Source organism: Cupressus sempervirens, chromosome 3 (genome assembly GCF_028749045.1).
Source record: "Cupressus sempervirens isolate cs-2001-9-10 chromosome 3, ASM2874904v1, whole genome shotgun sequence".
NCBI lineage: Eukaryota > Viridiplantae > Streptophyta > Pinopsida > Cupressales > Cupressaceae > Cupressus > Cupressus sempervirens.
The window spans coordinates 865,886,980-865,909,512 of NC_143120.1; the positions used below are offsets into that span (position 1 = coordinate 865,886,980).

A 22,533-nucleotide genomic window follows, 5' to 3' on the forward strand; every position below is an offset into this window, starting at 1 on the left:
TACTAGGGAGCAGGAGGAAAGGCGTCACCATCTAAAAGGTCTTGTTGATCAATCAAAACTCCCAGACCAAATAGAAGAAAACTTAATTGAAACCACTATAAGAGGAATAGAAAATGACAATTTTAGAAGAACCAGAAATAAGGAATGGGTGGACAGACGCACAAAACACCAACGAAGCCACGAAGAAAACTCTAGTCACACAAAAGAAGAAGCACAAGAAGGGAGAGAAGCAACCTTGTCAAGCGAAACCACTCAAGGAGTAACTCTGTTGGGAGCAAACACTCAAGGAAATAGTTAGAGAACTAAGATGGCTTGAATAGAAAACAAACAAAAACTTCCCAAATTCATAGGAAACGAGTCAAACGATCCAACACGTCACTACAAGACACAAACTATATGGTAGGATAAATGGTGAGAATGGTCAAGTTGAGTGGCTAAAAGCATTTTAGGCCAACCTAAGGGGGATTGTCATTGACTAGTATACATAGTTAGAGGCTACCAAGAAAGCAACATGGAAAGAGCTCTGATCGACCTTTCAAGAAGAGTTAAGACTATTAAGGGATGATGACGATGAGATAGTTACAGAATGTCACATGTGCTAAACGATCTACTATACATAGATTGGGGGTTTGCGAGAAGCTATTGTCTGGTTTGTTGGGTGCCCTATAAGGACTTTTTATTGAATCTGATGGGGCCTATCATTTCTTTACGAGTTCCTCCACTTCAGGTTCTTAATTGGATCTGCTACTAAACACAACTCGGTCCATTGAAGGATCTAGGTAAACTTAAACGAGGGCCTCTTGGCACAATTATAGGAAGGGCCCCTATTATTCTATTATTTGCTATATAACACCAGATATGCCAAAAATGATCCGTACGAGCCTATACCAAGGGAATGAAAGATTTAATAGGCAAATTAGAAAACAAACCACCGGACAGATTGAAGAAAAGACAGTTTATCAAAGGGCTAAGTCCATCCTTACGTCGGAAGATAAAAGTGGTACCACTATCATCCTATTTCGATGCTTGCACACGAGTCATGGACATCGAAAATAAAAATAAAATCTCAAAAGGGAGGACACATGGAAGTGATAGCGACAATACGAAAGAGAGTGAGGAAGAATCCAAAACAATCCAAGCACTAAGGAGGGACATGATGTGAATGATGAAGGAGATGGTTGCCGGAAAGGAAGGCACAAAAGAAGGGAAGGTACTTTGGTACACAAATTGCCAAATGTTGATGTTCGGTAGCTTCTGTCGGATAAACCTATATATATATATATATATATATATATATATATATGAGACATAATTTATATATATATGTGTGTGTGTTCATTATATTTGAGATATAAGTACATTATTATCTGACAAAAATTAATATTATATTTATAACTATGATTATATTCATTATTATATTAATTATCTAATTGACGAAAAGGCATGTCCTATGAAGGGACATGTCTCTTCATAGCTTATTCTCATTATATATAAGAGATTGCTGCCATTTGGAACACACATACCAATACATCCAGCAGTGCTTAGTACATTTGCAGCGATCCATGAAAACTAACATTGTATCAGAGCAGTGTTCTTTTCCTGTACTTTCTCTTTAGTAATAGAACAATTTAGATATTGTAATCTAAAAGGAAGTCCCCTGTCACAAAATTCGAAAGAGCAAAATCTTTCATCATCAAACTATCTTTACCAAGATTAAAGATATACCAAAAATGATGGAATATGTGGAGTAAGGAGAGACATAGTTCATAGGGTGAGTTGTCTCATTTGTGCAATGGTTAAACCTTTTTGGCAATTTTGTTGGTTCACATTGGGATGATTGAATAACAGTGATTTATCAATCTAGACTGTTTGTAAGTCGTGAATGCCTTAAAAAAAAAAATCGACATACCCCATTGGATAATAAGTTCAATCCCCATTTAAGAGGACTGATGACATTGATTAGTGTGGACGAAACATGAGAGTGTAGAACTAAGGAAAATACAAATCAAGGGTTGGGACTAGTAAAAAATTGCCAACCTCCACCATTCTATATTCTTTCTCCACTCTCATATTTAACACCGCATTGTCATTCCTTAGGTTGTACTAGGATATGTATCTAAGAATGTGTACATACTCTTCCCAAATTGAATACAATACGTAGGATATTATGTATGAGTGTTCCAAGTGTGGCGAACTTTATGGTTATAGAGTACACCAAAAGTGTGGGTTGTTTGGGATTTGCACAAAGTCAATGGGTGGCGTGCCGTCAACCGCAAGGGATCCAAGGCTAATCAACCTCTTGCTCTCCTCCCTCACTTCCTGCCTACTACTCCACTGGCAATTCCCCTATCAACTTTTACCAATTGGTGGGAGCAGAACATTTGACCAACAAATATGTTGCAGGAATAAGGACAATAAATGTGGGGGAATATAGGAGAATGTGTTTGAGTGACTATAAGTGAGTAATTTTTTTACTGGCATGAGTCATCAACGTGTTTCCTTACACGAACAGTTGAAACTCTACAACAGTGTGACAACAACATGCACCTTGTGTTTATCAAATACGCAAAGAAGGTCTATTTGAGTTCTCAATAGTGTAGCCTTCGTAATGATGCAAAATCCACTTTGCTTACTAAATACAATAACAAGCAAGAAGCCTACATGGATTTGTCCAAGTTTCAATTTGTTGTCAGTCTAATGATTTATTTCTCTTCAGACATAAAGAGGTCGCGGCTGATCTAAAGGCCTATGGACTACCTAACAAATGTTTGAATCATTAATAAAAAGAACCTAAAATATAACTAGTGAAGAAAACAACCACTTGCAAGTTCATTCTACATGGTATCTCTAGAAGATAATTAATGAGAGATTGGGGGTGATAAAATAAGTCTCCCTAAGTCATCCAAACAAGACTAGGCAATATAATATTATTGATTAAATTAACAAAGGCAAAGTTATGGACCTACTGCAAATTAAGTGGGAAGATGGGAAGAAAATAAGGCTGATATAATATAATACTGATATAATATTATAATAAGGTCGCCAAGGTACATGTGGGTAGAGAAAGCTAAAGTGGACCCCAATCAGAGGTATGAAATATTTTATGTTTTATCCTAATGTTATAAATCAATTAATTCCTATGTTCCCCGGGGACATCCCCGCCCAAAATACCCTTGTTTCCGAGATAGGAGCGTCCCGATGATGAGGGGACAGGTAGGGGACGTCCTCCAGCCGTCCCCAAAAAATGCAAATTAGCAGGGTACGTCCACGTACGGCTGGGAAAAAAAGGGGAACGGTTCTCCCCAATAGGGATAGTGGATGCCTAGACGTCCCCCAACCGTACCGAGTATAGCCAACCATCCCCAAATGTATTTTTTTAATTTATTTATTTTAAAAAGAAATGAATTATTTATTTTTTAATGCAAAAAAAATTAAAAAGTGAAAATTAAAAAATAATTTTAAGGCTCCTAACTAGTTTGCCGAGGTGGGCCCCACCCCTCCAAATGCAGTAGAGGCAGAATAGGAGTAGTAGTGTGCTTCATTTTTCTATGTTATGTTTTTTATGTCAAACGTGAACATGATTATGATACATTGATACTTATTACTTTATGGCAGCCCTCTAGCCTTTGGAGCGTGTAGCTTTAGGCATATTTAGATTTAGATTTTCAGATTTATCATGTTTATCATTATGATATTGTTCACTAATATTGATATGCATTTTGACAATTGACTACTAAAATTGGATATCATTTCCTAGATGGCATTCAAATGTTGTATGTTATGGTTCTATAATGTTTAAATGACATGCTTTGTGCTTAGTTTCATATGAATGACATGTATATTTGCAATTTCAATGTATATTTTAAAAATTTCCCTATATATATATATATATATATATATATATATATATATATATATATATATATATATATATATATATATATATATATATATATATATATATATATGACATGCTTTGTGCTTAGTTTCATATGAATGACATATATATTTGCAATTTCAATGAATATTTTAAAAATTTCCCCCTATATATATAATACTGTACCCAAAATCACCAAAAAAAATTGTTGTCCCGAAAATTTGTCCTGTTGTCCCTGTACTAGAAACTCGGGGTAACATAGATTAGTTCATTCTATATATATGATATGTTCATATGTTATGAATTAATTATTATTGTGTTATGAATAAAATTAAGTATTATGTTATCTTAATGTATTGCTGAAAATATAAAATAAACAGTTATGTTATAATCATTTATGTTGTTCTAAGTAATAGACATGAGATAAATTACTAACATGATAATTAATATTAACATTCTTATTTGTATTTCTATATGTACTATTGAAGTTATTTTCCTTGATCTTTTCCTCTGAGAATGTTATTGTAGGAAAAGGGAGATTGATATCACACTTGGAGGGAGCCCAACATTTCATCAGAGGCAACCTTGAAAGAGAGGGAGTAGATGGAGGATATGGTTCAGTCAACCTTCAAAGGTCTTGTTCATATTGATTTAGAGGGAGTAGACCATGGTTGAGATGCATTCTCCAATGATCAATAAATTGTAGCAGTCAAGAGGACCGTGATTCATGAATATACTTCACGACTATTTGGGACTTACCCCTGTGTACGTCATGAGGAAGTCATGACTTCCAAATGATTATCACTTGTATTTATAGAAGTTATTGGAAAGTGACAATCTTACAATAACTTAAATCATGATATACATTTTATGTCAATGTTGAAATATATCTTGTAAATCAACAACTTAGGGTTAAATGTCATGCACATGACAGTCTATGAGTTTTTTCTATAGATATATAATAGGCATTTGGTGAAAATCATGTGTTGATATTCTGGAGACCAACACTCATGATATCAGATGCTATATCATATCTTATTGAGAACTAGGTGAATATCATATCTTGATATTCTGTATGTCATTACTCAAGAGTATTTGGTGAATATCATATGTTGCTATTTTAGAGGGCAATACTCATGATATCAAATGTGATATCAAAATGTTACTCCAGTATTTGGTGAACATCATATGTTGATATCCTAGAGGCCAATACTCGTGATATCAAAATGGTGGATATCTTCTGATCAAAGACATCCTTAAAATTCGTCATTAATAATGGTGTAATATTTGTCTTGTGTTTATCCTCCCTAGCTAAGAGGGAGTGTTGATGTTTGGTAGCTTCTATCGGATAAACCTATATATAACTATATATATGAAAAATAATTTATATATTTGTGTTCATTATATTTGAGGAATAAGTATATTATTATATGGGAGAGATTAATATTATGTATATATGTGTGTGTGTGTGTGAGATTAAATTTGTTATTATATTAATTATCTAATTAATGAAGAAACATGTCCCATGAAGGAACATGTCTCTTCATAGCTTATGCTCATTACAAATAAGAGATCGTTGTAATTTGGAACACACATACCAGTATATCCGGCAGTGCTTAGTACATTTGCAGCAATCCATGAAAACTAACACTAGTAGAGGGACACACTAAAACCAATTGTCTAAAGAAGGCATTTTGTGATATATGCCAAGTATTAAGACATTCCATCAAGGAATGCCCTTATAAACTTATGGCAAGGAGCACCCAAGTATTTTCACTCAAGGTGAACAATCCACACCTCCAAGGAACACAAATATGAAGGCAACACCAAGAGGGTATTGAAACAATCATCAAGGAAGTAATAACAATAGCAATTCTAATACACCCTAGAGCCACATCCAATACGATACCAAGGGACGCCCTATGATCCAATGCAAAAGCTAATCAATGGGGCCATTTTGCTCATGACTACCAGAGTGGAGGACAAAGTGGAGTGATGGTATGCAAATGGTGTGGACCTGGCAATCATGAGGATGCTGACTATCCCACACAGAAAAGCTTGAACATGCTTGATATCTCATAACCAAGAAGGGAAGTCCAAGCCATTACAAAGACCCAGGCGAGGAAATTCACCTACCCTAATGCAAGTAAGGAAAAGGGAAATTCAGGGAGGCAAGGAGAGATATCCAGGAAGCCGTGACAAAAGGAGGATAGGTGAGTTCCCCAAACCCCCTTCCTCTAAAATCAATATCAGAAACTAATATCATGCAACAAATGTTACAAGCCACTGTACCAATGAGGGGAGCAGGGTTGTTAGAAACCTTACTTCAATTTAGGGTGGCTATAACACAAGGAGGGAGTGATAAGGAGGACAAACCCAAGGGAGGAAGAAAAGAGGAAGCGAAGGGAGAAAGGATAGTAGTACTCTGTTCACAATAGGGATGGGGAAGACACTTGCCATGGTCGAAATGGAAATAATGAGTTGCAAATTAACAGACAGTACTGTGGATGGAGGATTGGGTGTTAACTTCTTTCCTGAAGAAACCTAGAAGGCCCTTGAAAATCCAACCCTCTGACCACTCATAGCTTTGTCGGTAGGGCTTGACCAACACAGAATCAAGCCCATTGAAACATTGATGGGATTGAAAGTGGTAATTGGTACGCAACAATTTTTTCTTGATTTTATGAACATTGCTTTACAAAAGAAAGGGTATGAAGCACTATTGGGAAGAGGTTGGCTTGTTACAGCTAAAGGAATTCATAATTGGAAGAAGAATACCTTTCTATTGAAGTAGGGCAAAAGTATGTAATCAACCTCTATTGAAGTAGGGCAAAAGTATGTAATCAACCTCTGGGACCAAATGATGAGTCAAGAACTAGCTTCACGGAAGGGGAAGAATGGGACAAAGGTTAAGGATTATAACCTAACGAAGAAGACATATATATGTATATATATGTGTGTGTGTGTGTGTGTGTATATATATATAGATTATGATTAGGGAATTGTTGGGAAGATGAAACAAGCTCCCTCAATGGGTTGTTTCACTAGCAAATGGGCACTTATGAGGTCTTCCAACCAGAATGTAAGATGTTGAGGAAGAGTGGTAATCAGATTCAGATTTGCATAGATTTCAGATGTCTTAATACAATAATGGTGAAAGATCCCTTTCCAATTTTGTTCACTAATAGCATTCTGGAAGAAGTGCAAGCCATGAAAAGTACTCCTACATGGACAAGTTTTTGGGGTATAACCAAATGAGCATAGCTAAAGACGACAAGTTGAAAACCACATTTGTAGTGGAAGCTAAAGTATGTGTACAATTGAATGTTGTTTGGACTATATAACACGCCAACAACCTTTTAAAGGATTATACTCCACATCTTTGATGGGATGTCTTTGAGAAACTTCAAAGCTTTTCTAGATGACTAGTCAATTTATAGGAGGAAGGAACACCATTTGAAATCCTTGGGGGAGTGCAACGAATGATGCTAACTGGCCAGATTGTCTCTAAATCCAAAGAATGTTAGTTTATGGTTCTGCAAGGAAGACTCCTTAGCTACATAGTGTGTAAAGAATAAGATCAATGTTATCATCCATATGGAGAACCTATAGATGTAACCGACATCAAATAATTCCTAGGGAAGGTCAGATATTATAGGAGGTGCATAAAAGGATTTGCGGGTATCCTTACCATTGGAGAAGATAACTAGAAAGGGAGAACCATTTGCTTGGCAAAAGGAACAAGAGGAGGCATTCTAAGAACTGAAGTCAAGACTAGTAGGAGCACCCATCTTGTTGTACCTAGATCGGAATAAGGAATTCCACATTCACATGGATGCTTCTAACTATGCATAAGGGGCACGCTAGCCTAGATAGGATGGGAGTGATTGGACCATCCAGTGTACTTTGCAAGCAAGGTAGAATGGAACTATAGCACAACAGAAAGAGGCACTAGGTATGGTTTATGCTGTCCAAAAATTTAGACACTATTTGTTAGCCACCCATTCACATTTTTTGTTGATCATCTAGCTTTGGTGTGCTTGGTAAACAAGCCTATTATGCAATGAAGGGTAAGTAGGTGGCTAATCCTCCTCTAAGAGTTTTCTTTTAAAATCATAGTACGTCCGGGGGAGCCATGTCTCAGATACGGTCAAGAGAACCTATAGAGGGAGTGCTTGAGGATTTTCTTGATGCACATTTCTAAATTGTAGTAATACCTCATTGGTATGAAGGAATTGGCCAATATTTATCAACTTCTACTTTTCCAATAGATATGCCCGTGAGTGAAGGGAGGATTGTGTTGAAAAGAAAGAGATTTCAACTTATCAAGGAATTACTATACAAATTGGGGCCACATTAAGTGCTATGCAGATGCATAATGGAGGAGATTCTAGGAGTAGGAATTGCAAGAAGCTATATGGGACCTGATACTACAACACACAAGGTATTATTAGTCAAACTACAATGGTCTACGTTACATACAGATGCCCAGGAATGGGTATTGAGCTCTGACACATGCCAAAGGGAAAGTAAACCCTTGAAGAGGGACTTCGTGCCTCTTTTTCCCTCACAACCACAGGAGTTATTTGAAAGATAGGGATTGGATTTTGTAGGAACCCTAAAGGTGAGCAACATGCAAAGACATAAATATGTAATAATGGCCACAGAGTATCTTACAAAATGGATGAAGGAAAAGGCTCTTCCTAACAACCCAACACTAAGTACTCCCAAATTCCTCTATGAACAAATCGTAGCTCGATTTAGCATGCCTATTCAAATAACGTGTGATAGAGAACATTTTGTAAATCAAGTGATCTGAATGATGACAATCAAGTTCAAGATCTTCACACTTTCCAATGCATACTATCCTCAGGTGAAAAGGCCACAAACAAACTATTAGTATCCATCTTGTACAAGATGTGGGGTGGAACAAGATGACTAGGAGGATAGGTTGTCTATCGTGTTATGGCCCTACCAGACCACTTATAGAGCCATTATAGGGAAAACTCTGTTTCAATTAAAGTACAGACACGAGGCTGTAATTCCCACATAATACACAGTTCCCAACCTAAGGGTTGCAGTTGAGCACAAATTAGGAGATACAAAAAACTTGAGGGAGAGGATCAATACTCTACTAATGTTGGATGAAAGGAGGATTACAACACAATGGGCTACTAAGGAAGCACAAAACAAAAGGAAGCTCTAGCATGATAAGTGTTTCGGGAGAATGAATTTTCAACTAGGACAACGAATACTTAAATATAATGGCAAGAATGAACCACAACCAGGAAAAATTTAAGGTCTGTTGGCCGAGACCCTACAAAATAAGGGAGGTTGGAACTAATGGAGCAATAAAATTATCCACACTAGATGGTAAACCCTTTAAGGATTCAGTGAATGGATCCAGGCTGAAAAGCTATAGAGAAAGGCAAGAGACTTTCCAAATTAACAAATTAGAAATTGCTAATGTCGTTGTGGTTTAAGATGGATAAATCCTATGAGACTATACCATTATAGTTGAATATATATATATATATATATATATATATATATATATATATATATATATATATATATATATGAGAGATGAATTATGTATACTTTTAAGTACTATTAATTTGGAGAAATTATTATAATAAAACTGATCAGATATATATATATATTGTCATTATATTAATCAAAATAATAATAAATTTATATCTCTGTTGACCAACTGATGGAACGATTGTCTTATCCATTATATTAACAGTCATGTTATAAACTTTATATTATTTATGTTGATGGCATTATAATAAATCACTACTAAATTGACTGATCTTGTCAACAGTCTCTAACTTCATTAATTTTTGTTTTATTGTGTCATGGAAGTCATGACCATGATGGGTCGAGACTATAGTTTTCATTCACTATGAACCTCCCTTTTTTTGCAGGTGTATCGGCACTGAAGATGGTAGCAAGTATATCTTTCATCGTCCTTGTTTTAATGTAGATTTTACCATATATGTGTGGTCACTGGAGTGACACCCATCATGGATGGGACTCCATGGCCACATATATGTGGTGGAATCTGCATTAAAACAAGGATGATGAGAGATATACTTGCTACAATCTTTGGTGCTGATACAACTGCAGAAAACGGAATGTTCACGGTGAATGAGAACTAGAGTCTTCGACAGGGTTCTTGACAACTTTAAATTATATTTATTATCACAGATTAATAAATACTACAGTACATCATTGGACATAGCAAGATAAACATAAGGAATAGTAAATAAGATTTCAAATACTCATTCAGATAAATCTGATATAATTCAACTTGGTATCAGAGTAGGTTAAAAGAGACGATCAAAATCAGATTTACCGGCAAATCAATATACACCTAAATTTTAAAAACTTATATCTATCAAAATGGTGAATGGAATCAGACTTTAAGGTGCTTCAAATCTTGAAGCTTGGAAACTACAAATGATGCGGATACTAAGAAAGAACGAGTTACAAACAATTGTAGAAAACCCTCCTAAAACTCTAAAAAAAATGACAAAAAGAGTCAATGGGAAAAAGACTACTAGAGCAATGGAATTGTTAGTAGAGGGAGTAAAGAATCATCTACTACCTATTATCATAAAGTTAGACTCTACATATGATATGTTCAAATCCCTGAAAAACATGTTTGAGATCAACAACACTAGCAGGATTTTTACTCTTAAAAATCAACTCTCTAATATTCAAATGAATAAAGGAGAGACTATCACCTCATACTTTATGCGGATAACAGAACTAAGAAATCAACTCTCAACAATTTCTCACATCTATGATAATGAAGAGTTAACTCTAATAACTTTAAATGGACTCCCTATCTCATGGAAAAACTTTAGACAAGGAGTAAGTGCTCATTCCAAGCTCCCCGAAGTTGATCAACTAAAAGATGACTACATTCAAGAAGAATGTAATTTAATATCTACAAGAATCGATATGGAATCCACTAATGAAGACATTTAGATTCTCACCACTGATTTGAAAAGGAAAAAGGGAAAGGACTCAAATGGTAAACAATCATTCAAGAAACAAAAAGACTATACTAAAGTACAATGTTATAGATGCGACAACTATGGTCGTACTACAATAAAATGTCCTACTAGACTCAAACATCAAGCTTACCTCCCTAAAGTCAATAATTCAAACTTGGATTCAGAGAAATTTGTATTCTAAAAGAGCTTCAAATATCTCAAAAATTGTGAAATATTGGATTGAGAGGGAGTTCATTGCTCTTTACCATCAAACCTGCTACAAAAACAAGGATGGAACACTTCAAGAGGTAAACTTGGTATGTTGTAATTACTGAGAAGAGTCTCGGGATATTTGATTATTGTACTAATGAATTACCTTATTAATGAATGTTACTTTTGTGACTAAATGGGCCCTGTGTACATTAGAGAAAGTGTCGACTTCCAAATGATTATCACTTCTATTTGCAGAAGTTATTGAAAGGTAACAATCTTACAATAACTTAATTTTCTATTATGATGGATATCCTATGATGTCTAAGCAGATCGTGATAGATTATATCTTGCATGGTGGATTAAGTTCCTTAAACAGACCATGAATGTTCCTATGAGAAGTGTCATTGAGGATACATGTGCACATACCTTCTAGACATTTTTTAGTTCTTGGTGAATGTAGTGCAACTTGATGTTTAGGAGGCCATTACTCAGAGTACTTGGTGAATATCATGCAACTTGACATTTAGGAGGCTATTACTCAAAGTACTTGGTGAATATCTTGCAATTTGACATTTAGGAGGCCATTACTAAGAGTACTTGGTGAATATCGTGTGACTTAATATTAATCTGAGGCCATTACTCTTGATATCATGGGATGATATCTAAATGGTGGATTTTTTTTTATCAAAGAAATTGTCATTGCTGATATTACATTGAGGTAATATCTAATCCTTTGTTTATCCTCCTCAACTAAGAAGTAGTGTTAATGTTGTTGTAGTTTTAAGTTGGCTAAATCCTATGAGACTATACTATTTTATATATATTATATATTCATTATATATAAGATAAAAAAAATTGTGTATATTTTTAGGTACTATTATTTTGGAGAAATTAATATAATAAGACTCGTAAGATATATATATATATATATATATATATATATATAATGTCATTATATTAATCAAAACAGTAAACAATTTAAATCTCTGTTGACTGACTTATGGACTGATTGTCTTCCATTATATTATCGGTCATGTTATAAACTTTATATACTTTATATTATTTATGTTGATGGCGTAGTAATAAATCATTGTTAAATTGACTTGACCTGTCAGCAATCTTTAACTGGATCAATTTTTGTTTTCTTATGTGCCGTGGAAGTTACAATCACAATGGGTTGTGACTCCATGTTGCAGTCACCCATCGTGGATGTGACCCCACGGCCACATATATATGGTGAAGCCTACATTAATGAAAGGACAATGAAAGATATATTTGCTACCATCTTCGGTGCCGATACATCTATAGAAAATGGGATATACATACTGAATAAAAACTACAGTCTTTGACAAGGTTCTTGGCAGATTTAGATTATATTATCACAAATTAATAAATACTACAATACATCATTGAACATAGTAAGATAAACGTAAAGAATACTAAATAAGATTTCAAATATTCATTCAAATAAATCTGACATGATTCAACAGAAACAATGGGATATGCAATGGTACTTAAGGGAAATAAAAGGAAAGATGCAGAAAAAGAACAAACAAAACAAAAGGATATTAAAGCAGCTAGTAAACCTAGACAAAAGGTATAAAAAGGACAGAGGCATTGAGAAAGCACACTAAAGAGCAGAGAAATTTGTACAGCATATAGCACCGGAGGCATTTGAGGTGCAAGAAACAACCGTACGATGTACAACACAGAAGGAAGCCACAGCCCCAGAGACTATCGTATGGTGTATGACATTGATCAAAGCTAAGGCGGGAGAAGGTGCCATGTGGCATATGGTGCAAGAGGAGCAAAAATCTTCCGTATGACATACAGTGCAAGAGGATGAGAGAAAAATTTCCATACAGCGTACGGCTGAGAAAAGAGAAAGACAATTGGTGAAGAAAACCACCGTATGACTCTATGCATGGAGGAAAATAAGGGAGTTGTAGGGGAACTCAACTGTACAATAGAAGAAAAAAAGACATTTGTACGGATGATTGTATACCAAATATTGTGGACCATACTGAGGAGATGGAGCGCAGCCATACAGAGGAAATGGGCAAGAATCTTTGTACGACAACTAAAAATGGTATGACAGGTGCAAAGGATAGTGGACGAAAAAATGGGAGAGGCCAACCATACGTCAACAAATGCTAACTGCATGCCACAGACAAGAAGAGCATTGGTAGTACCAGACTGGGGAGCTAAAAGAATATCATTTAACAACCTCACAGTTGTCGTTCGTAGAAGACTTGGTCTCAATAGAACAAATACCTCAGGCTAAGGTGGCCACCCCACAAGAGTAGAGATAGCTCAGCCTCTTGCCTTAGTGGTTGCACTAGCAGAGACTAGAAGAACAGGGATGGAAGAGAAAAAAATCGGTACTAGCCACCAAGAGAAAAGTTCAAAAAATGGAGAAAGATGAGGTAGACAGGTTATTGAAAGAGTTCCAAATGCAAGTAACTGATGTAGCTACACCCTAACTCACCTTGCTACATATATGAAAGGAAGACAGGATGGAGGCAGAAAGTGAGCAAATAGATGGAATAATGGAAAAGAAGGTACTTCCATTTGGGGAGAAAGCTGAAAAGTTTTTAACAGAACTACAGGAAATGAAGAGGCCACACAAGAAATCATAAGGAGTGCAAAGGAGTCTGATATGGACACAGTAGTGAAGGACGCAAAATCACTCTTGACATTTATGCAGGGTGGATGTAATGAAGAATGGATCGCTTTGATGGGAGAAGGAAAAGGAAGAAGAAACAGAGAAATGGAAGACATCTCACATTATAGAGACACACACAGAGAAGCCACTCCTCATGCAGGTGTTAACGCAGATAGAGGGTGTATTCAGGAAAATGTTTCTGGAACTTCAACAAGCAGAAGAGGAGGTCACAAAAATCAAAGAAAGGGCCTTCTTGGAGGCAAAAATGTAAATTTTCAAAAAAGAAGGAGAATTGGAGAAGGTGACTTAGGCAGAGTCATAATAAAACATTAGTATCATATAGTTTTGATTAAGAATTGTTAGTAAGGCGTTTGGGCAATTAGGTAGCAAAGGGATGTGTCGATTCGTTTAAGTAACCAGCCCAAGATATATTTAAGGACTCTTGAACATGAAAGATGTATGAACTACTTTGAAAATAAATACATAAAACTATTTTCCCTCACATTCATATGGTATTAAACTCTATTAATCTTATGGTATTAGTTATGTTATATGTTATATTTGGTATTGGGTATTAATAGATTGAATTCATGTTATGGTAATCTGATGGTATAACCTATTAAAAAAGATTCTGTAATGTAAGCGTCCAAGCAGATCGAGGAAATATTTTCGGAATTGTAATGCTATATGGAGATGATAACAAAAAAATTGACAGAAGGAGAAATAATTTTTCATTTTGGGGGCTTGGGGCCTCCAATTAAAAATAAGGCAAGTTTTTTCTACAATGAAAGAAGGAGAAATAAATTTTCATTTTGGGGGCCTAGGGCCTCCAATTAAAGATAATACAAGGTTTCTACAATGAAAGAGGGAGAAATAATTTTTCATTTTGGGGACCTAGGGCCACCAAAAACAGATAAGACGAGGTTCCTACAATGAAAGAGTAATCTGAATAATGTATACATGGTTCCAAAGCATTTCTGGAAGATATCACCGCCAATATTTCACCAACTAAAGCAGAAATAAAAAGGCATCGGATGAAAGTTAGAAAGGGAGATGGGTAGATAGATAGAGGCAAAAATTCTGAAAGCAATCACAGATACACAAGCAACAGCAGCTAGGAGGAGCACACAGTAAACATTGGTTATTCTTCTTCATTGTTTTTTCAAAGGAAAACATTCCTTTTCAGCAAAGGCCAGGTGGATAGATAGAGGCAGAAATTCTGGAAGCAATCACAGATACACAAGCAACAGCAGCTAGGAGGAGCAGCACACAGTGAACATTGGTTATTCTTCTTCATTGTTTTTTTGAAGGAAAACTTCTTCCTTTTCAGCAAAGGCCATGTACGGTTCCTATGCCAAGAAACCCTTGCTTTCATTTTTGGAATTGTAAATTGTTTTAAATTTCTTTGAGAACTCTCCTTAGGGTACTCAAATAAATCTTGTATTTCATTTGGTACAGCGTGGTAATGAACTCATTAATATATTAAATTGGAAATGAATATTGGACTAATTCTCAAGCCTTGCTAATAAAAACGATGAAGCTTTTCTGGGAAATACATCATCTTACCTCTCTACAATTTGTGTTTGTGCAAAGAATATACTAAATAACATAGAAACCACATTTTAGATAGGCTGTGAGCACATTTGGACAGTACTATAGGCACACTTCTTGACCCATTAAGAATAAGCCCTAAGGTAGTATAGGTATTGTGGAGAATGGTGATCTTGTTGAGAGAGTGTCTCAACTTCAGTGATTCTTGCTACTTGCTAATAACACATTTTTCTCTTAAACAGAGAAATTTGAGGTAAAAGCCCTTGTTTCACTTTCCACTCATGGGAGTAGCGATAGTGGATGTCATGTTGAGAGAGTCCTTGACAACATAATGTTGAGTGACTCCATGAAGTGAGCTTTCGTTTATTTCCCACATGGGAGGAGCCATGGTCAACATCATGTTGAGCAACTCCATGATGCTATCACATTGAGAGACCCCGTGCTAGAGTTTTGGCTTCCTTTACAATGGGTGTAGCCATTGTGACTGTCATGTTGAGGTGAGAGTCTAGAAAAGATATCTCCTTTGCTAAGAGAGAGATTGTTAAAGATTGCTAGGTGCAGAAGATATCAACTATATCTGTGATAGACAACTATCAAAAATTGTAATCTTCATCAGCATTGATGGTTTGTTTGTTTGTTGGCAGAAAGTCTCCATTCGTTCCAGCCCAGTCATTTACTAAAGACACTGCATATTTGAGAGACTCTCAAGATGATCGAAGAGTCATTGGAAAGCCAAGTGTGTTTGTGTTTGTTGGACTCATCTTGTGTGGCTTTTGGTAAGCCAAGAGTTTTCCTTTCACCCTCAAATGGAGGGTTTTCCCATGATAAATCCTTGTGTCTATCTGTTCTGTGTTTTTAAAGATATCTAATCTATATATTATGCTATTCTGGTTCTATAATTAACAGAATCGCCTTAGATTTTCAGTTCTTGAATGTTTAATTTTCAGTTCTTGAATGTTTAATTACAGACATAGTTTCAAATTGTGGATTAAGGCCTAAAATTCAGCCTCATGGCTCATCCCCTTGGGCAATGTTTTTGAGGCTCTATAATTCGATCTCCCATCCCAACCTCTTAATATGCAACAGGCTCCATACATGCCAAGGTTTTCCCTACATGCCAAGGTTTTCCCTTGAAGCTCTACCAACAATTAACGTGTACCACCCAAACTATGGGGAGTTTCCTTATGCAAGGGATCTCTTTGTTTAAGACTTGATTCCACCTGCCCTATTAACAACAAGACTTTTGATACATTGTTGCTGGCATGGGTCAACTAAAAAAACATACATAGTTTTTGGCAAGTTTCAATGATTACTCAAAAAACACAAGTTCTTTTCCAAATACTTGGCCCAAAAACAGGGCAAGTGGACCTTGCTCATATTCACAAAGAAAAAACCTTGCAAGTACTCAACAACTCACTCGGTACTCTTGCAAACGATGGTCTAATGCATTGTTGTCCTATATCACAAATGTGAATAGTTTCTCAAGGTCATGTTTGAGCAGCTTCCTGTGGAAATGTGCACCCCCATTCAATACAAGGGCACTGTAAACCCTGCAAATTTCAAAGCACTGAACATGACAGCATGAACTGATGAAGACATCAATAATCATAAACGCGGGTTTACTGTTTTGATTGTACACTACTTCCATTATGCTTCAAGCACATACAAATTACCAGCCTTGAAGGAGTTTATCACCTACCACCACATATTTTTTTCTTCTATTTCAATTACTTCAATCTTCCAAGTAAGATACATCGACAAAAGCCTTAGGAGATGTATGAAGATATAAATTTTCCAGAGTGAGATAGGTATTGTGAGAATAGAGAATGACTCTAGTACTTACTTTTTAACAGGCTAATGAAACATCAAACAAGAGTACTTAATCTAGCCCACCTCTCACTCGGTATCTTTTAACTACCTTTCACAAACCCCTTCTTTTCAAAATCACTAGGCTCACTTTCAACTTAAAAGTTCTTATGGTAAATACACATGCAAATTGTTTGTGGCCACTATCTGTGAAACACCATGCATTGACCTCTCCCAATCAAGCCAATCTTGTTTTCTCTTGAAACATGAATCTCAGGAGTTCTAGATCACAGAAATATCCTACAAATCAATATTCTAGGAGTTGAAAGAACAAACGAAAGAAAAGTAAAGTTTCACAATGTTCACTGTTACTAATGAGTGAATTAGGAAAAATATTGAGCAGATATAAAGACAAAAAAAAGAGTCGGAGCAAAAAAATTGGTCAGATATAAGGACAAGAAAGAGTTTGATCATAGTTCTCAGCAAGCTAAAGCAGTGAATTATGTACAGACTTTTGATTTCATAGTTTCAAATAAGCTTTATTCAAATAGACATACAAACCTAGTGCAAGAGCCAAACCCAAATACTTGTCAAAGAACTCATATTGTGTACTTTATTTTACGATTTGTGGAGAAAATAAGTAAAAATTGCAATCACTTGTAGTAGAAACCTAACTGTTTAAGAAATTCAACTTACAGCAGTAGACTTGAAAGGCTCTTCCTGGAGGATGATCTTGTAGAAGTCGTCACCTAAATAACCTGCGGCAGTTGAGGCATCCTTCCCAATTCCTTTCTCAACAGCTATTCCACTTGCAGCTGCTGCTCCAACAGCCCCAATTGTCAATCCAGCAACTGCAGCTGGACCAGTTGCTCCCAACGCAAGTGCTCCCAAAGCACTAACTGCTCCAACACCCATCCCTGTAACAACAGCTGATCCTGTTGCTAAAGCAACAGCTGCAAGATCTGCATTCTCCAAGATCCACAATATAATTGTCGAATAGTCTACCAGACCAAGATATCTGTCATACCATATTGCGGTATCATCTGCATGTGGATTTCGTATTGGAGCAGACAAAATATTGTGTTCTGAAAGAATCTGCACTGTGTCTGCAATTGATGCATCTCCTGGAATTTCAATTGCTGCACAAAATGAAAAAGATTAGACAAAAATTAAATTAAATAATTCAGCCAGTGCATGGACAATAAAATAATAATAACAACCATATTCTATTATTATTTTAGTCACACTTCCAAACACATAGAAAAGGAAACCGAAAAAACAAAGATAACAAATGGAAAGTTATGCAACAAGTTGCATATATGAATGTATCATATCCTTTATAGAATATTTTATAATTAGAAATAGTCAAACAAAGAGGCTCCATTATAAAGTACCCTGAAAAACTTTTCCCAGTCACATTTGTACTTTTGATTAATTATGATCTAACGTTGCAACTAACAACGCTTACAAGTTGTCTAAGGTTGACCTATCCCAACTAAACGATGAAAATGCTTCCTGATCTAGATGTTTCTGGCATATTTGAAAACTCGCAAACAATGAAAACTCACCAAGTCCCAAAAACTCAACAACTAGAAAATTAAGAACAAGTAGATTTCCACAATCCATGAGATATTTGCACAATCGAATCAGAAACAAGTTGCAAAAAAACTTTTAAAAATTGATTATATTTAATTAGAAATGCAATTTATTTTGCAGACTTCAATGAGGAGATAAATGAATCAATAAATGAGTCCATAAAAAAACAAGCTGAGACCATATTTGATTGATTTAAATGCAAATGCATACAAAATGGCATCATGTGGAATGTTGATGGATGGTAAACTAATTGTCTGAAGCAAAATTAAAAGAGCAAATTGTTTTTGTAGAACTATAACTAAATACAACATCAAAACATTTTACAATCCCTCAATCTTCGATGAAGATGTTGCTAGCACTTACTAAGTGTGATCCTAAATCATCCAAATTGATGGTGGAATTATTATACATATTTTTCGATCTGCACTAGCAACACAAGGCAACACATGACAAAAATAATAAGAAGGCAGTATCAACCAATTTCATGTTCGTAAAAAATTAAAAAACATTGTCGAGAATCAGAAGCTTAATTATTGAAGTAACATTGTAATATTTAGTATAATAGTCATATCAGTAACTTTCTCATAAGTCTAACAATTTTTAATAACTTTATGTTCTTTAAGTTGTTTAGTTAGTTAACTTTCTGTTATGTCTCTAGCTCTTGATTGTTTCTGCTATTGACATATATTCCTACAATTGCTAATTTAAATATTTTTCTTTTTCTCATATTGAATACCAATCGATTATCATTTCACAGTATCAGAGCAGACGGTGATTTTTAGCTAAAATTATTGATTTAAAGACCTAGAAATTTATAGAAGTTTTTTTCCTCAATTTCTATTAAAATGTGGGATTCTTTTGATTGGTTTTTCTTATGGAATAAGATTTATCGTTTTTCTTGCACATTTCTTGAGGAAATTTTCACAAGTCTTTTTGCTCAATTTTAAAATTAAAAAAATCAAGGGTTTTCAGTTTTTGGCAAAAAATTGTGCTTTCTCTTGGTTTCTTTACCATTTTTTTCACTACAAAAACGAATTTCTTAAGACCTGCAAGGGTTCTATGTTCTTGTGACCAAGGGTCAATGGTTTTCCTGAACTCAAAAGGACTCCACAAAAAAATTTCTTTTTTCTAATCTAAGATCATTTTTCATTGCAAGTTATGAATCATTTTTCTACAAAAATAATGATTGGGTTTTCCAATGATTTTTTCAAAAAATCATGGAGATTTTTTGCATTATTTATTTCCCCATTAATCATAGATATGATAAGATAAAATTATTAATCTCCAACAAAAGAACACAAAGAGGGTCCAAGGGACTGCCAAACACAAAACAAAAGGCCAGCCCACCACAAGGGCAGTAAATGGTGCTCAAAGAAACATAACTATAACTACATAATCAAACAACAACAATAAAAAAAATGGGGGATGAATAGAAAAAGAGAATCCTACAAGGAGACCTTAAACCCCAAATCCCCCCTACATCTAATCCGATTATCGAAGAGCTTAAAGAGATTGTATGCAAGAGATATTCACTGTTGAATGTCAGGTTGACAGTTTCGTGAAGAACAGGACAGCCCAGTAATGTTTTACCAGTGTAATGAATTAATTCAAGATAAGTTTTGGAAAAGGAATTATTTTGGTCAAGGCGGCATTAGAATTGTTTACTCTTCGTTTGCAAGCATTGTTATGTTGTTTTGGTCGAGGATTCTATAGGTTTCATTTTGGGAGCCAACATGACTTATATTTTTGAGTTAGGAAATCATGGAAAAGAGAGTTTTGATTGTGAAAGATAGCATGATTAGTGAAAGGCAGATATGATGTGCAGATGCGAATTATGTATTTAGAGATTGTATTGATGCAGAGATATTGTCAAAACCTCATCAAAAATGTTTAACCATAGTTGATGCTACTAGTCAGTTCAATAAAGGACCATAAGTCCAATTTTGTTTTGTACAGTGAACTTGACTGAGGATCAAATCTATTTTGTATATGAGTAGTGAGCTCCAAGTGAGTGCCTAATGCAAGTGCATTCCCACTCTTTTTGTATTTATGCTTCTAACCTAGCACTTATTACTGCAGTGGTGGGATAATTGTAGGTACCATCCTCACCAGGGTTTTTCCCTTAACCAAAGTATTCCTCGAAAACAAAATAGGATGTTATGAGTTCTTTGATTGTCTTTATGTTATGTTTTAGTTTACTTTCTAGATGCTTTATATGGTATTTGCGCAAGCAGTTTGAAGTTTATAAAAGAGCTAGAATATAGATTCACCCCCACCCCCTTTCCCTCTCGAGATTCTTCAATCATAACAATTGGTATCAGAGCTTTGTGGCTCAAAATAAGTCTAACAGGTTGAGGAAAATCCTAATGGAAATTAGTAACTCTTGATTGCACTTGAGGACATTGACAAACAGAAAGTAGAGAACATGGAGTTAGAGGAAAATCTTAAGGAAGTTGATGGTTTTATCAAATCACTCACAGATTAGTTGAACAACTTAAGATCTAAAAGAAAGGAACTTATTAGTCAAATTAAATTTGATGAGAACACTATTATTGAGGTTGAAAAATCTTCATCGAAGCAACTTGACAAGGTAATGAAAGAAAAAAAGGAATTTCGAAATGAGATGAAGATCATGGAATCAAGAAAAACTTAATGCCTTAAGGAGAAATCGGATGAATGTCACAAATTGAACACACAAATCGGATGAATGTCACAAATTGAACACACAAATCGGACAAATGTAACTTGATCTAGATGAAACAAAGAAAAATAAGCAAGAACTTGAGAAAATGAATCAAGTCTTAGGATTAACTTAGTCAAAGAAAAGAAATTGAAAGATACATTCAAATCAAGCACTGAAAAGCTTGATGACTAGTTGGTAAGGCATAGAATGGTTGGAAATAAGCAAGGATTGGGTTGAGAGTAAGGAGAATGTTCTAAGGCTACTGAAGCTAGAGAAAATCAGACTTAGAGACCCAAAGAGATATTAATAAATCAAACTAATGAGCAAATTTCAATAGCAAATGTTTTATGTGCAACACTTGGTCATAGGGAAAGAGAATGTCAAAGCAATTCAAATGCTACAACTTTTACTAGATATTGCTTCAATTACCGGCAGTATGGACACAGATCTAAAGAATGCAGATCCATAGCTAGACCAAAGATTAGACTTGATAGCAATGGAGGAAACCGTACATGCTACAACTGTAACAACTGTACACATTGCAATGAATTGTAGATTGAGGACTAAACCGAACAATCAAAGGTATTGTTACAAATGCAAAAATTATGGACTTTCTTTTTTTTTTTTTTTTTGATATTGCTATTAGGATTTAACTATGTGATTTTGAGTCAAACTCATTGACCCATGTTTCATGAGTAATGATTCAACATGAATCCATCTCTCATGAGAATAAATGGAACACTTAGCACTCATTGGATCTAGGTGATGCTCACAAGGGTGAAGCACCGGAACTTCCCGAGAGGTTACTCATCCCAGTATTACTCTAGCCTGAATGCGCTTAACTACGGAGTTTCCTCCATGGTTAAACCCAAAGCTCGCAACCCCATTTGCAAAACCTTCACCAAGTTTTGTGTTGTATGAACCATTCATTAAAAAGCCCCTTAAGCTCATCAATTGTTAAGTAGGAGATAATTTCCATAGCAAGTCAAATTTTGATATTGCTATCAGGATTTAACTGTGATTTTGAGTCAAACTCATTGGCCCATGTTTCATGAGTAGTGATTCAACATGAATCCATCTCCCTGAGAATAACTGGAAAACTTAGCACTCATTGGAGATGGATTCATGTTTAATC

The 22,533-nt window shown here is 35.3% G+C and overlaps 1 protein-coding gene across 1 annotated transcript in view; it reads right to left on the bottom strand.

Moving 5' to 3' along the window:
* Window positions 1–22,533, bottom strand: part of LOC149569516 (Cystathionine beta-synthase (CBS) protein) — a 103,392-nt gene that overhangs the window by 12,602 nt on the left and 68,257 nt on the right. The window contains exon 3 of the mRNA XM_089822192.1: window positions 17,816–18,258. Coding sequence (XP_089678318.1) covers window positions 17,816–18,258 — 443 coding nt within the window. The remainder of the gene's footprint in view (window positions 1–17,815; window positions 18,259–22,533) is intronic.